This window comes from Theropithecus gelada, chromosome 14, assembly GCF_003255815.1.
Source record: "Theropithecus gelada isolate Dixy chromosome 14, Tgel_1.0, whole genome shotgun sequence".
Classification (NCBI taxonomy): Eukaryota; Metazoa; Chordata; class Mammalia; order Primates; family Cercopithecidae; genus Theropithecus; species Theropithecus gelada.
Genome location: NC_037682.1, coordinates 56,346,713 through 56,363,808, shown reverse-complemented (window position 1 = coordinate 56,363,808; position 17,096 = coordinate 56,346,713). Strand labels below are relative to the sequence as shown.

The window sequence follows — 17,096 nt, the reverse complement described above, 5'->3', positions numbered from 1 at the left end:
TCTCATGTCCATCAATTTGCCATCCACCACCTACCTGCAAAAGATCTGGGTTTTGCTTAAACTGTAATAGCTCTTAACCTTTACAGTCAGCCCCACTGTATCTGAACGTGGAAAGAAAGGAAGCCTGAGGCAGGCAGAAGGCTCTAGTAAGCACTGACTTACGCTGTGAGTAGAGCAGGATTTGAAACTCCAGAAGGGCACAAGTAAAAAGCTGAAACACATTCTCCACCCCGAGCAGTTCAAAAACCTCTTTGACAGGAAAGTCAAATAGGGGAAGCTCATTGGTACTTGGTCTCTGGCAGATTATTGGCCCATAGACCCCAGAAAACTTCAAGGACCGGCCAGGAGGTGGGAGTGGCACCTCATAGAGTACGTTGTATATGTAGCTCTCAAGGGGCAGTGGAGGGGGCTGAGGTGAAGTGACCGCCTGGTGGAGTTGCTCCAGCACGCTCCGACATGCCTTCATGAAAGACATGGGCGTGATGAGGCAGATGCACTTAGAGACGTAGAGAGTGTCCCGGCTAATGTCATAGGAGTTGAAGCGCTGCAGTTTGGTCACAGGAGTGTCTTCACCATCCTCCATGCTGCTCTGGTCTCTGCCATCAGCAGGGGGAGCATGTAGGACATCATACTCAGCATTGTGCATGTGGTAGAGGGTCTGCATCGCACTGCAGATCTGCTTGCTAGTCACCTCTTCATAAAATGTGAGGGCAAACCCAAATGTCCGAGAGCCATCCTCCCTTGTGATAATAAAGGCATGGAATTGGGGCTCCCTGGGATCAGCCTGGGTCTTGAATGCCAGCCCTTTGGGCATACATAGCTGCAAAAGACAACAAGGCAACAAGCAGTAAGAACACTCACTGGCCATCCTCTTTCAGAACACCATCACTATTTATTTATTTATAGAGCACCTACTAAGCTGAGAGTGTATCTGGCTTAAAGCTCTCTCTTTCTAATGCAAGACACGCAAGTAAATAAAATCATAATGCAGTCATCAGGGATATACAGAAGTATATGCAAAGTACTATGGGAACACAGAACAGACAACTCAGCCTGGGAATATCAGAAAAAAGCTACAAAAACGGACCAGGTGCAGTGGCTCACACCTGTAATCCCAACAGTTTGGGAGGCCAAGGCAGGTGAATCGCTTGAGGCCAGAAGTTCAAGACCAGCCTGGGCAACATGGCGAAACCCTGTCTCTACTAAAAATACAAAAATTAACCAGGTGTGCTAGTGCACGCCTATAATCCCGGCTACTTGGGAGGCTGAGGCATAAGAATCACTTGACCCAGGAGGCAGAGGTTGCAGTGAGCCAAGATCATGCACTGCAGCCCAGCCTGAGTGACAGAGCAAGATTCTGTCGCCAAAGAAAGGTAATGTTAGAGTTCATCAGGTACACAAGGGACAGAAGGATATTTCGGGGACAAGAAGAAAATGCACAAAGACATGGAGATAAAAGAAAACTTGGAGAATTTAGGAAATGGTAGGTGGTTAAGCATGACAGCAAGACAGAGAGTAAGATATGTATATTAGGAGATGATGCTAGAAATATATCTAAAAACCAGATAGATGCAACTTTATACCTAAAAATAAAACAAACTTGTAAATAGTATTGGACTATCACCTCACAAAATTTTGTCATTAGTAAAACTTATTTTCACATCAAAAAGTATGCTCATTTCACATAAACCAAGGAGATGACAGAATCAGGATAAAGATGTACTGTTTTCACTCTAATTCAGATGGGTTATATAAAGAAACTTGGATAGTTAATCGAACTGACCTGAATCAATCAGTTCCCATTTTCCAGTTTTACATGAACCTGGCTATACAAATAAAATATAATAGCCTGGGTTAACAAATACAAGGGCCTATATTATATTATATCTATTAGCCTTAAACTTGACTTCCCAAAGGCTAGGTATTTCTAGAATATAGCATGTTAAAATGAAATAAATACTAGACTAGGAGTCAAAAAACTTAAGTCTCTCAAAGACAGTTTCTTCATCTGTGAAATAAATAATACAGTTTCCTCTCCCTACTTCACAGGGTTTTTGTGTGCATCAAACAAGACCATCCTCTAAAAACTACAGAATGCTGTTAAGTATGTAATAGAAGGCCAAGTGCAGTGGCTCACGCCTATAGTCGCAGCACTTTGGGAGGTCAAGGTGGGCAGACTGTTTGAGCCCAGGAATTTGAGAACAGTCTGGACAATATAGCAAAACCCTGTTTCTATTAAAAAACATATACAAAAATTAGCCAGGCATAGTGTCATGCACTAGTAGTCCCAGCTACTCGGGTGGTTGAGGTGAGAGGATCACTTGAGCTCAGGAGGATGAGGCTGCAGTAAGGAGAGACCACACCACTGCTCTCCAGCAGCCTGGGCGACAGAGTGAGACCCTGCCTCAAAAACAAATGCAACAGAGGCAGTACAAAGATAAGGTTAACAGCAGAAGTCTGGAACCAGACTACAGTGCTCAAACTCCAACTCAACTACTTACTGGCCATGCGAGCTTGAATACATTACCTAACCTCTTTGGATCTTAATTTCTTCATCTGTAAAATATGTACGTGTGTATGTGTTTATTTAATACTACCCATGTAAGGAGTACCATGAGGATTAAATAAATTAATTCATGTAAAATGCTTATTAGAGTGCCTAGCACAAGGTGAATATTCAATAAAGGTTAGCTTACTCATAGTGGTATATTCTTCCATATGAGATTTTAAATGCTTTCCTATCTAAAATTATGATGAAACAAAAAAATGAAAATAAAATTATGATGAAACAAAAATATCTACTTCTGTCATATTACTCAGATATATTCAGTGCAGAATAAGAGAAAACAATTTTAAACTAGTGAAGTTTAAAATTAACTCATCATATAATCTCAATGCAATAAATAATCAATAAATCAGGACCACAAAATAAGTTCACTGACACAATACTATGTATTTCTCTGACACAACAGAAACACATTATAACTTTTTGCATAGTTAATATATTCTGAATATTTGATACTTTGACCAAAATACAGAATAATAAACAACAAGTGTTATAATCCTTTCTTCAAAAGTTATTGGTATTTGGTGGTACCACTGCTACCACAGCCTGAATTCACAATCCTATTAAAAATTACTCTGTAAATTACCTCATACTTGTGGCTAACAAATACTAACCATTCCTACTGCATCTTGGTCAAAGGGATTCCATTCTACGTTCTCAGGATATCGTGCAAGGACCTTAGATTTGAATGTTCGTCTCAATGGCGTCTGCTCAAAATTTTCTCCTGTAAGAAAAAGAATGAAGCAAATCATCTCTACAAAATCCCTTTAAGTCACGGGGTTACAAACGTCTGAGCTTGGTAGTCCAGCAAGGTACAGAAATGAAGGCAAGGGGGTTAGTATGCCAACCATCTAAGAATAAGAATAGGAAAGGCATTAAAGTTATTAGGTCAGTAAAGAAGCTGAAAAAGTATAGCATGGTTAATGTTAGACATCACTAGCTGTCAGTTCTTCTTCAAAATGAAACTATTACTACAAACCCAATGGTTAATTTTCTTGGAAGAGAGTGAGAAAGCACAAGGAATGACAAGGATTGTATCTATCTTTTTTTTTTCCCTGAAAGTCAGGTTTAATTTGCTTAAAGTCAACTAAAAACATCACAGAAGCATATTTTACTTAAAATTCAGAATAAACTACGCATTTCAATGATCTCTGGGAAAAATACAAAGAAACGAAAAGATATAAGAACATTAACAAAGCAGATTTCAGGGTAAATATAATGAGATATTTTGTCAATTCAGAATTACTTGAAATTTCCAGAACTGTCCTTTGTTTTCCCATTCCCCCTCCTAAAAACACTAGAGTATATTGAAATAAGAACATTAAAGTGAAGAGAGAAAGAACCAAAGAACCCACCACCTAGAGGGATACAAATCTGAATAATCTACTGGTCAAAAAAGGCACAAGAAAGTTAGAAGGTCAAAGGTTACAAAATGCCACTGGAGAGACATATGTAAGAACCATTAGAAAGCTTTGGGTGTTCTCAATTTTGTTTTGTTTTTACCTTCAGTCGTACTTGAAATGAAAGGGCTGGCACCATCCCTGGCTTTAGAAGCCTGTATGTACTGGCATAATGCTATATGATAAATGAAATAACAGAGTATTACAATAAAGCAGTGTTATTCAAACTTTTTTGACCATTATTCCAGTACAAATTACATTTTACATTATGAAGCAATAAACATATACATGTATATGTGTATACACAAATTTACCTAAAGCAAAAATTTCACAAAACAATACTTACCTTTATATATAATGTCCTCTCATATTTCCTACTCTATATCATTAAAACTAAAAATGCTGACTGCAGGCCTACTAATGATCACAATTCAGTTTGAAAAACATTATAATACGGTATAGTAGAATGAAGAGCTCAATTGATACCAAATTACTGTAAAGTCACTAGTGCTCTATCTAAAAGTATACTGTCCCAAATATTGCTTTTCCTAAGGAATTAGGGAGTATGGGACAAATTAAACACATATAAACAGTTCAAACAAATAAATTTTAGGTGTCATGGAAACATATGGGAAACAATCAAGGACAAGTCAAATGAATTATATTACCTGTTTACTGAGTAATCAAGGGACTTAGATACTGCAAGGACTAGAGATGAACCAGACAAAGCACATACCCTCAATGATCTCAATGTCAAATATACAGGAAAAAGAACATACATATACAAATAACCATTTCACAGGAAGGCTATTATCTGGGAGGCTCCAGATCTTTCACCTACATGGCCTAACCGTTCAGAGCACACTGGCACAGGGTCCTGTTTGCGTGTTCTAGTTGATAGAATAAATTCTGTTACAAATACAGTTTTTTTAGTTGGTCTGGAACCTAAAGGGACTTGTGGTTATTAAGGAGGATGCATTCTTCACAATTACAGGATGAGATGTACCTAAGTCAGAAAGTCCTTTACCCTAAATCAATCCCAGAGGCACCTCAAAAGTTTCTAAAAGAGAAAAGTTTATAATAACTCTAAGGCACCTGTTCCAGAAACTAGTAATAAGTCCAGTCAGAAAGTTATTGCTTTTATAACTACAATGTCTCCTCTATTTTCTCTGAGGTTTTGTCCAACATCAGAAGCAGCAGCTCACTTATTCACAATTTTCAAATTCTGATAGGACCCAACCTTCTTTCTGTTATTAAAAGCAAGTGCCATAATTTCATTCCTCTTATTTCCTGATCCTTCTTCCAAACAAATTCTTCTGAAACTTTCTTTTTGAGCAAATTTCATCCCTCAAAATACATTTGGTAATCTTCACTAAAGAAGACTGGCAAAAGTCAGCAGGCAGCTGGTAATAGCTGCAGCAACAAAGGCCTACAGCTTATGTAGAGCTAGGCTCAGAGCTTTCAGTAACACCTGCAAAGAGCCCACTCATGGTAAGCCTGCACTTACTGTACAAAGTAATTAAGCAGCAAGCAGCTGACATAATGATCTCGTCTACAGTCTGAAATTCTTGGGATGTATTTTTAAACTGCATTCATGTCTGAAAGAAGATAACTGTTTCTTCCTCCTAAGCTTCTTCACTTTCAGTTACCGCGTGCTCATTTATTCCTAACTAGCCAGAAAATCCCCTCAGTAAAAACCATGAAATATCACAACATAGAGAGGAATCACTGTCCTCTGTGAAGAAAAGATGCCTTCCTAAAATGGCTCTAGGCCTCTATGGCCATAACTACCCTAAATGTGCCTGATCTCATCTAATGGCTGTACGGTGCTCCCTAAGACATGACATGCACGTGTGAGAAGATAGGAAAGCTGAGTGATCAAGGGGAGAACTTTTAAAAAGTGAGAAGAAGAATGGCGCCAAAGGTGAGCATGACCAGCTGATCTGAAGTGTGGTCAAAAGGGAGAGAAAGGCTATGAATCACGGGAGAAGTAATTGTTAAAGCCTCTGTCCCCATCACCACCTCTCCACATTTGCCCCTTCTTTAAATCAGCTAAGGGAAGAAGTCTTGTTAAAGAGTCCAGTTCTGAATAAAGGACTATACAGGGTGCCAAAGTTAGACAAACGTCCTTCTGTGAATTAGACTAGACCAGTAGCAAGAGCAAAGTATCTTCTCCACAAGGGGAAAGGAGATGTATAAAGAAGTATGAGGGCCCTGAAAGCAAATCATATTCATTTCAGTCACTCCACAAAGAGTGCCAAAAAGGTAAGAGAAGGGGATTCACAAACCTAAGATTTTTTTTATTGAAATGATTCACTCATCATTTACTTAGGGCTGAGTTTTAAGAATAAACAGTAAGGGGCTGGGCACGGTGACTCATGCTTGCAATTCCAGCACTTTGGGAGGTTAAGGTGGGTGGATCACTCAAGGTCAGGAGTTAGAAACCAGCCTGGCCAACATAGTGAAACTCCATCTCTACTAAAAAAATATAAAAATTAGCTGGGTGTGGTGGCGGACACCTGTAATCCCAGCTACTCGGGAGGCTGAGGCAGGAGAATCACTTGAACCCAGGGGATGGAAGATGTAGTGAGCTGAGATCACACCACTACACTCCAGCTTGGGTGACACAACGAGACTCCACCTAAAAAAAAAAAAAGGAAGAAACAGTAGGAAAACTTAATCCTCAGAAACACCTACACAGGCCCACCTCCTGAACCCCGTGTATCACAGGTACCTTAAATTTCAATTATTTAGACCCCTGGAAATTCAAACAATATTAGGAATATGACATCGCCACCACAACTGTCCTATTGTCCTAGAAACAACAACTAATTATTTGTCCAACACATACAGATTATACAAACATCAGCAGATCTAGATATCAGATCTTAAGCCCATTTCTAAGAACAATTTCAAAAGCAGTCAACTATGTGTCAGTCTATCCTTATGAATCTGCTTCCAAGGAAGCACAGTTCAAATCAATCATAACAGATTTTTTTTAAACCATACATGCCTTACAAGAACTTCTAATAGGTTTTTTATCTGTTCTGCTTTGACCAAGCCAGAAACAAACCGACATTTGTTGTTGTTGTTTTGAGATAGAGTCTCACTCTGTTGCCCAGGCTGGGGTGCAGTGGCACAATCACGGCTCACTGCAGCCTCAACCTCCTGAGCTCAGGCTATCCTCCCACCTCAGCCTCCAGAGTAGCTGGGACCAGCACACCCAGCTAATTTTTTAAATTTTTTTGTAGAGTCAGGATCTAGCTAGGTTGCCCAGGCTGGTCTCAAACTGCCGAGCTCACGCAATCCTCTGATTTCAGCCTCCCTTAAAGGCATGCTCCACCACACCCCGTTTAAAGACATTTTTATATCTGGCCTCTTGAAGGTGATAGGGAGAGTAATATAAAGATCTGTGAAACTACAACGGGAAAAAATTGATTTTATCAACAGAATACTTTATATCTAGTTCACAGAGGTTCTGCTTCCAGTCATGGCAGAGTAGCTCCCATCAGACCAACTTTCCTGCAGACAAGTATGAGCTTGTCTGGAGAATTAAAAAGCAAGAAGATTCTCAAGTAGGGAAAAAAGTCATCATTTAGAAGAAGGTAATGATACTGGGTGAGTTTCCCTTTTTTATGGCTTCCAGTCAGGCAAGTACCTGTCTGTCATAAGAGGTGGGTAAAACTGAAAAACTCATAACCTTACTAGCTTCAGAAACCAGAGGACAAATTTTAAGGCAAACCACAGCAGCTGGGAAGTGAACGACGGAAATTCCAGAGAGAACCACAGAAGGGAAGACCCAAAAATCTATGTACAAACTCTGCCTACAAAACTGGCTGATCCCTGAACCACGCATGCATGGAGCAGACCCCAAGCAGCCAAGTTAAGGGTAAAAAAACTGAACTGAGATTTAAGTTGCCACTCACTACAGGGAAACAGTTAACTTAAAAATAACAACAATAATAATAATAAAATAAGAATGCTCTCTGGAGGGAGGTAACAGAATCTAGTTCTTTACAATCCAGAACTGCTCAGCATATAAAGAAACAGAAAAATATGACCTATTCTCAAGAGACAAGTCAATCAACAGAAACCAACCCTAAGTTTACTCAAATACTGGAATTAGCAAACAGGAATTTTAAAGCAGGTATGATCATTATGAATGAAAAAAATAGATCTCAGGCCAGGTGTGGTGGCTCACACCTGTAATCCCAGCACATTGGGAGGCTGAGGCAGGAGTTCGAGACAAGCCTGGCCAATATGGTGACACCCCGTCTCTACTAAAAATACAAAAATCAGCAGAGCATGGTGGCGTGCGCCTGTAGTCCCAGTTACTTGGGAGGCTGAGGTAGAAGAATCTCTTGAGGTTGAGGCGGAGGTTGCAGTGAGCCAAGATCGTGCCACTGCACTCCAGCCTAGGCAACAGACCAAGACTCCGTCTCAAAAAAAAAAAAATCGCAACAGAGAAACAGACATTACAACGCAGTGGGCTGGCTTAAAAGCAGATTGGAAACGACAGAGGAGTTACTGACCTTGACAAAAGAACAACAAAAATTATCCAATCAGAAATACAGAGAGAAAAAAGGATTAGAGAAAGAAAGAGCTGTCTGGGCGTGGTAGCTCACACTTGTAACCTCAGCACTTTGGGAGGCCAAGGTTGAGAGGAATGTTTGAGGCCAGGAGTTCAAGACCAGTCTGGGTAACACAGTAAGACCCCATCTCTACAAAATAAAATGTATAAATTAAAAAAGAAAGGGCAGGAGAGAGGGACCTCAGAGATGTGTGGGGCAACAAGTCTAACATAATATAATTGGAGTTCCAGAAGGAAAATAGAATGAGGCAGAAAACAATATTTGAAGAAGAATCAAAATTTTCCCAAATTTGGTAAAAGACAAAAATTTACAGATTCAAAAAGCTCAACGGACTCCAAGCAGTATAAATGCCAATAAAATAATACACAAGTACATCACAGACAAACTTCTGGAAACCAGTGATAAGAGAGAACCTTGAAAAGAGCTAGAAAGAAAGGACACACATTATATTCGGGGGAAGAAACTGAAATTACAACTGCCTTCTCATCAGAAACAATGAAGGCTAGAAAACATGGCCGGGCGCAGTGGCTCAAACCTGTAATCCCAGCACTTTGGGAGGCCGAGACAGGCGGATCATGAGGTCAGGCGATCGAGACCATCCTGGCTAACACAGTGAAACCCCGTCCCTACTAAAAAATACAAAAAGCTAGCCGGGCGAGGTGGCGGGCGCCTGTAGTTCCAGCTACTAGGGAGGCCAAGGCAGGAGAATGGCACAAACCCGGGAGGCGGAGCTTGCAGTGAGCTGAGATCCGGCCACTGCACTTCCAGCCCAGGCGACAGCGCGAGACTCCGTCTCAAACAAAAAAAAAAAAAAAAGAAGGAACACCTTACAAGTACTGAAAAATAAATAAATAAATAAATATCTGTCAAACCCAGAACTTTATGAACAGAAAAAAAAAAATCCTTCAAAAATGAAGGCAAACTTAAATAAAAATAAAAATATTTTCAGGCAAAACAGACAGAATTCATCACCAGTAGACCTGAATAGGAATAAAAAAAGCCAATCACAACAGGTTACGTATTGTATGATTCCATTTATATAATATTCTTGAAATGATAAAATTAGAGAAGCAAAGAATGGTGGGGGAGGGGGAGAGTTGGGTGGCTGTGGGGAGAGGAAGGTAGATGGGTGTGGCTATAAAAGGGCAACCCCAAGAATTCTCACAGTGATGGAACTCTTTGATACCTTGACTATATCAATGTCAAGTTCCTGGTTCTGATAACTTTTTTTTTTTTTTTCTTTTGAGACAGAGTTTCATTCTTGTTGCCCAGGCTGGAGTGCAATGGCATAATCTTGGCTCACTGCAACATCCACCTCCCAGGTTCAAGCAATTTTCCTTCTTCAGTCTCCCAAGTAGCTGGGATTATAGGTGCCCACCACCATATCCAGCTAATTTTTTTGTATTTTTAGTAGAGATGGGGTTTCACCATGTTAGCCAGGCTGGTCTCGAACTCCTGACTGCAGGTGATCCACCTGCCTCAGTCTCCCAAAGTGCTGGGATTACAGGCGTGAGTTTCTGATAATATCTATATAGTTCTGCAAGATGTCACCAATAAGGGAATCTGGGTAGAGTGCACAGGGGATCGCTCTGTGTTATTTCTTACAATTGCAAATAAATCTATAATTACCTTTAAGTTTAACTTAAAGGTAACTTAAAGTTTATCTTAAAAAAAGAAACAAAAAAACTTTTTTTTAATGGTTCTAACAACCTCTCAGGGTTTTTAAAACAGAGACTGCAGGCAATACATTTCAGGCATTCAAAACTATACTGTGGGCAGGGTACGGTGGCTCACACCTGTAATCCCAGCACTTTGAGAGGCCGAGGCGGGTGATCAACTGAGGTCAGGAGTTCAAGACCAGCTGGGCCAACATAGTGAAACCCCATCTCTACTAAAACACAAAAATTAGCCAGGCATGAGTTTCTGTAATCCCAGCTACTTAGGAGGTTGAGACGAGACAATCGCTTGAACCCTGGAGACGGTGGGTGCAGTGAGCTGAGATTGCACCACTGCACTCCAGCCTGGGTGGCTGAGCGAGACTCTGTCTGAAAAAAAAAAAAAAAAAAAAAAAAAAGCAGCAGCAGCAAGCCAGGGAGGGGACAAGGGAACCTCTCCTGTTTCAGTATCACATGGACTGCGCCTCAACTTACCGTATCAACAGCAATCCTATAAGGTCTATTTCACATTATCTGCAGATTATCTGCAGCAAGAATGATGAAATTCTTTCCTCTGTGAATGCATATGTCTAAGTTAATATGCTATCCTTTGCATAGTGGCATTCTGGGATATCCTAAAATTGATACTATTGGTGACCATGGTCATCAACTGAGTGTCATCCATGCTATAAATCAGTTTATTTCCCACACTAAAAGATGGCACTGTATCTTTCCTGTTATAAACACTTGTGAAATAGACTGCCCAGCAGCATAGCACTGCTACCAACTCACACTTCTATTTTTTGTACATGTTGAGAGCTAGGTTGTTTTGTCTTCAACTCTCTGGCTGCTCCAGCATTTCAATTCTCCCTATCTTCTACATAATTTCTGAACCCCTACACAAATCAGAGGGCATCACCTGTCTGATGGTAGGGCACAATGTAGGAAGGGAAGAGATTACACATTTCTAATTAAATGAGAATTAACCTTATGATTACTTTTACTAATAGATGACATTCATTAGTATCAGCTCTTTTTAAATAGAGACACCTTAAATACGGGCACACACACACAATAAGGACTGCAGAGTTTTGGAAGCTATCACTCTTCCTTATCTCTTCTTCACATGAAATTAAAGTGATTTTACAACTCCTACGCCATGACGTAAAGAAGATAACTGTTCCTTGAAGAGACAGGCTTTACCTTGGTCCACATCACCAGCTGACTGTGGTGCTCAGGAGTCATGCAAATAAGTACCCAGAATACAAGCAGTGAACTGTCCACTGTCCCCCAACCCCCACCCACAGGCCTTTTTTGTTTTGTTTTGTTTTTTTGAGACGGAGTCTCGCTCTGTCACCCAGGCTGGAGTGCAGTGGCACAATCTTGGCTCACTGCAACCTCTGCCTCCCAGGTTCAACTGATTCTCCTGCCTCAGCCTCCCAAGTAGCTGGGATTACAGGCGCCTGCCATCATGCCCAGCTAATCTTTCTCTTTTTAGTAGGGATGGGGTTGTGCCATATTAGCCAGACTGGTCTCGAACTCCTGATCTCAAGTGATCCGTCGTCCACCTTGGCCTCCCAAAGTGCTGAGATTACAGGCATGAGCCACCGCACAGGTCCCACAGGCCACTTCTAAGTCCTCTTCCAAGGCACTAACCCAGGAAAGCTGCTGACCAGGCTTTTCAATGTAAATTTAAGATAAACCCTGTTACTCCTGTTTTCTCGAGGCAGATTTGTTCACTGTGTTTCTCAACACATTTACTTTGTCAGATCGTTTTAGGTTTGTATATACAGCCATTATTCCTATTGATGTTTTGCCTCCTGCTTAACATCTTCCAGGTACCACACGTGATCCAACTCATGTACCCAGTATTTCTAAAATGGCTGAACTTCTTATGTGAGCAGTTTTAGAAAGACTAGGGTTTGAGAGCCTATCTAGTCAGGACTGTTCCAAACTACATCTAGGACAAACTGAAAGCACTTTTGTTCACATTGCATTCCTTTTAGCCCAGTCAAATGCCCTGCAGAGCACACATCTGTCAGGTAACATCTGGAACTCACATAATTTCCTGTTTAGTGGGTGATGCAACCAGCTGTCCAATTCATGGTCTTTTAGACCAGTCTAAGAAACCCAATCCTGTGTTCTTTTTTTTTTTTTTTTTTAAGATGGAGTCTCGCTCTGTCACCCAGGCTATAGTACAGTGATGCAATCTCAGTTCACTGCAACCTCCACCTCCCAGGTTCAGGCAATTCTCCTGCCTCAGCCTCCCTAATAGTTGGGATTACAGGCACACACCACCATGCCCAGCTAATTGTTTTCGTATTTTTAGTAGAGAGAGGGTTTCGCCGTGTTGGCCAGGCTGGTCTTGAACCCCTGACCTCAGAAGATCTGCCCGCCTCAGCCTCCCAAAGTGCTGGGATTACAAGCGTAAGTCACTGCACCCAGCCATTCTTTTATATAATTAATAAATTAGTTAGATGTATACACACACTCTTTCAAATACAGTGAGCTCCCAGAGGCTACACAGGTAGGTACACATGCACCTTTCTCTAAAAGCTAGTCCCTCCAGAAAATTGGGCTTAAGCAAACCCATTTCCGTAACTAAAAAGTGGCAGAGGCCAAATCTGAGCAAGGGTCCCCATGCTCTCCTCAATACTGAATGTTAAAGTAATCAGCCTAAATTAAGTCTGAGCAACTAGTTAAGAAGGCAGGAGACAGGATTAAGGACCTAACTTGGCTACTTACTAATTGTATGACGTTAAACAATTTACTAAGTCCTGTGAGTCTCATTCTCTTCAGCTGAAAGATGAAGTACATGACTAGCTGCTCATCTCTAAAGGTTTTTCTAGCTTGGTCATTCCATGACTATTGGGCCTAGAGCCTGACACAGCATGGGAATCCCACCTTTTAAACTTTCAGTGAAAGACTGAGGACTGAAGGTATGCATTAGCTCTTCCTCGGCTACCTCTCTCTTTCCAAAACCTTGCTAAAACAATGAGGGATGGGGAGTGGCACAAACCCACAAAATGAGAGCGAAGGTAATAGTAACAACATTTTAGAAGCTGAAAAGCAGATGAATGAGTGGTTACTAACAGTAGGCTTGAGAAAGGCTGAGATACAACATAACCTCCAAAAAGCTCAGGAACTTGCAGCATTAGGCACCTTTCAAAGTGGGGATAAAGATGGAGCTAAAAACAGGAGGACTGACCAAAAGCCTATTTAAGAACCAGCAGGGCCAGGGACTGTGGCTCATGCCTGTAATTGCAGTTAATCAGGAGGATGGCCTGGGGCCAGGAGTTCAGAACCAGCCTGGGCAACGTAACAAGATCCTGTCTTTAAAAAAAATTTCTAGTTCTAGATCCTTGAGGAATCGCCATACTGTTTTCCATAATGGTTGAACTAGTTTACAATCCCACCAACAGTGTAAAAGTGTTCCTATTTCTCCACATCCTCTCCAGCACCTGTTGTTTCCTGACTTTTTAATGATTGCCATTCTAACTGGTGTGAGATGGTATCTCATTGTGGTTTTGATTTGCATTCTCTGATGGCCAGTGATGATGAGCATTTTTTCATGTGTCTGTTGGCTGTATGAATTTGAGAAATTCATTTTGAGAAATGTCTGTTCATCTCCTTTGACCACTTTTTGATGGGGTTGTTTGTTTTTTTTCTTGTAAATTTGTTTGAGTTCTTTGTAGGTTCTGGATATTAGCCCTTTGTCTGATGCCATCCCATTACTGGGTATATACCCAAAGGATTATAAATCATGCTGCTATAAAGACACATGCACACGTATGTTTATTGCGGCACTATTCACAATAGCAAAGACTTGGAATCAACCCAAATGTCCATCAGTGACAGACTGGATTAAGAAAATGTGGCACATATACACCATGGAATACTATGCAGCCATAAAAAAGGATGAGTTTCTGTCCTTTGTAGGGACATGGATGCAGCTGGAAACCATCATTCTCAGCAAACTATCGCAAGAACAGAAAACCAAACACCACATGTTCTCACTCATAGGTGGGAACTGAACAATGAGATCGCTTGGACTCAGGAAGGGGAACATCACACACCAAGGCCTATCATGGGGAGGGGGGAAGGGGAAGGGATTGCACTGGGAGTTATACCTCATGTAAATGACGAGTTGATGGGTGCTGACGAGTTGATGGGTGCGGCACACCAACATGGCACAAGTATACATATGTAACAAACCTGCACGTTATGCACATGTACCCTAGAACTTAAAGTATAATAAAATAAATAAATAAATAAATGTAAAAAAAAAATTTAATAATTACTAGTCTGGAGGCTGAGGTAGAAGGATTGCTTGAGCCTGGCAGATTGAGCTGCAGTGAGCTGTGATGGTGCTACTGCACTCCAGCCTGGGTGACAGAACAAGATCCTATCTCAAAACAATAATAAAAACAATAACAATAAGCCAGGCATGGTGGTATGCATCTGTAGTACCAGTTACTCAGGAGGCTGTGGTGGGAGGATCACTTAAGCCCAGGAGTTCGAGGCTGCAGTGAGCTATGATCACAAACTACTGCACTATAGTCTGGGCAACAGAGCAAGAATCCATCTCAAAAAAATAAATACAAAAGAATCAGCAGGCATCAGCTAATGAACAGATGAATGAAATGTATAATAATACAATGGAACACTATTCAGCCATGAAAAAGAATGGTGTACTGTTATATGCTACGACACAGATGAACCTTGAAAACATGTCAAGTGGCCTAAGATCACATACTTTATCATTCCATTTATATAAAATGTCCTGGCTGGGCACGATGGCTCACGCCAGTAATCCCAGCACTTTGGGAGGCTAAGGTGGGCAATCACCTGAGGTCAGGAGTTGAGACCAGCCTGGCCAACATGGTGAAACCTCATCTCTACTAAAAATGCAAAAATTAGCCAGGCATGGTGGGGCACGCCTGTAGTTCCAGCTACTTGAGAGGCTGAGGCAGGAGAATAGTTAGAACCCAGGAGGCGGAGGTTGCCGAGATCTCACCATTGCACTCCAGCCTAGGCAATAAGAGCAAAAACTCTGCCTCAAATTAATTAATTAATTAATTGCCCAGAAAAGGCCTATATATGGAGACAGAAAGTAGATTACTGTTTACTTGGGGTGAGGGGATACAGAGTGACTGCTAATTAGTACAAGGTTGCTTTTTAAAGTGATTAAAATGTTCTAAAATTAAATTATGGTAATGATTGCACAACTCTGCAAATATACTAAAAAACAGAAATTGTATACTATGAGCAGGTATGTAGGCTATGTAAATTACATCTTCATAAAGTGATTTAAAAAATAAAAAGACAACAAAAGAAATTTGGCACACTAGTAAAATATAGTCTCCTACTATCAGAGCATGTGTCATTTCCAACAAAGTATCTTTTCCCACACAAAAAAATTATCACAGATAAAAGATATGCAGAGATAAAAGATGATACTATATATATAAAACAAGAATAGACTGTTGTTTTAAAAGAATATTCAGAAAATAAAACAAGGCCGGGCAGTGGCTGATGCCTATAATCTCAGCACTTTGGGAGGCCAAGGTGGGTGGAGATTGCTTGAGTCCAGGAGTTTGAGACCAACCTGGGCAACATGGCAAGACCCCATCTCTGCAAAATAATAATTAAAAGACTAGCCAGGCATGGTGGTGCCCACCAGTAGACTCAGCTACTCAGGAGACTGAGGCAGGAGAACTGCATGAGCCCAGGAGGCAGAGGTTGAAGTGGACTGAGATAGCACCACAGCACTCCAGCCTGGGTGACAGAGCAAGTCCCTGTCTCGAAAACATAAATAAAAATAAAAACAAGCTTGTGGAAATTAAAATGGTGTTAGAAAAATTTTAAACTCAATAGAAAAGTTAGAAAATAGATTTGAGGAAATATCCTCAAAAGTAGGACAAAAGAAATAAAATTAGAGAAAATATAGTAATAAAATTAGGCTGGGTGCAGTGGCTCACACTTAGGCTCAGCTCATGCTTAGGTGGGGTGCAGCGGCTCCCAGCTCTTTGGGAAGCCAAGGCGAGTGGATCACTTGAGCCCAGGAGTTTGAGACCAGTCTGTGCAATATGGCGAAATCCTGTCTCTACTAAAAATACAAAAATTAGCTGGGTGTGGTGGAGTGTGCCTGTAGTAGGCTGAGGTGGGAAGATGGCTAGAGCCCGGGAGATGGAGGCTGGAGTGAGCTGTGATCATGTCACTGCACTGCAGCTGGGTGACAGAGTGAAACTTTGTATGAAAAATAAATGTACTGCGCCAGTGTGGTGGCTCACATCTGTAATCCCAGCACTTTGGGAGGCTGAGACAGGTGGATCACCTGAGGTCAGGAGTTCGAGACCAACCTAGCCAACATGGTGAAACCCCACCTCTACTAAAAAAATAAAAATTGGCTGGGTGTAGTGGCATATGCCTGTAATCCCAGCTACTTGGGAGGCTGAGGCAGGAGAATCGCTTGAACCCAGGAGGCGGAGGTTGCAGTAAGCCAAGATCGCACCACTACACTCCAGCCTGGGCAACAAGAATGAAACTCCATCTCAAAAAAATAAATAAATAAAATAAAATAAATTTATTTATTTATTTAAGAAATAATAATAAAATTAGAGTCCATCCAAGAGGTCTAAAACCCAAATAAAAGTATGCCATAAAGAGGAAAGAGAGAAAATAAAGGGGAGGAAATTATCAACAAAATAATAAAGTTTCCCAGAAATGAAAGGCATGAATTTCCAAATTGAAAGTGCTCTTCAAGGATCTAGCACAGTGGATGAAAACAGACCCACACCAAGACACGTCATGATGTAATTTCAGAATGCCAGGGACAATGAGAAAATTCTAGATGTTTCCAGGAAGAAACAAATTTACCAAG

At 41.0% G+C, this 17,096-nt stretch overlaps 1 protein-coding gene across 7 annotated transcripts in view; it reads right to left on the bottom strand.

Annotated features, from left to right (window-relative positions):
- The window catches only part of DENND5A (DENN domain containing 5A), a 130,256-nt gene that overhangs the window by 63,866 nt on the left and 49,294 nt on the right, over nucleotides 1-17,096 (bottom strand). For 4 of the 7 annotated variants that reach the window (XR_003115626.1, XM_025356635.1, XM_025356636.1 and 1 more), the window contains exons 2-4: nucleotides 4,070-4,141; nucleotides 3,181-3,290; nucleotides 163-820 (exon numbers count right to left, since the gene is read on the bottom strand). Coding sequence is in view for 6 of the 7 variants with exons in the window: in XM_025356635.1 (XP_025212420.1) it covers nucleotides 163-820; nucleotides 3,181-3,290; nucleotides 4,070-4,141 (840 nt within the window). In the remaining variant the exon portion in view is untranslated. Of the gene's footprint in view, nucleotides 1-162; nucleotides 821-3,180; nucleotides 3,291-3,681; nucleotides 3,718-4,069; nucleotides 4,142-17,096 lie in introns of all 7 variants that reach the window. The other 3 variants (XM_025356638.1, XM_025356637.1, XM_025356640.1) reach the window with 2 other exon arrangements.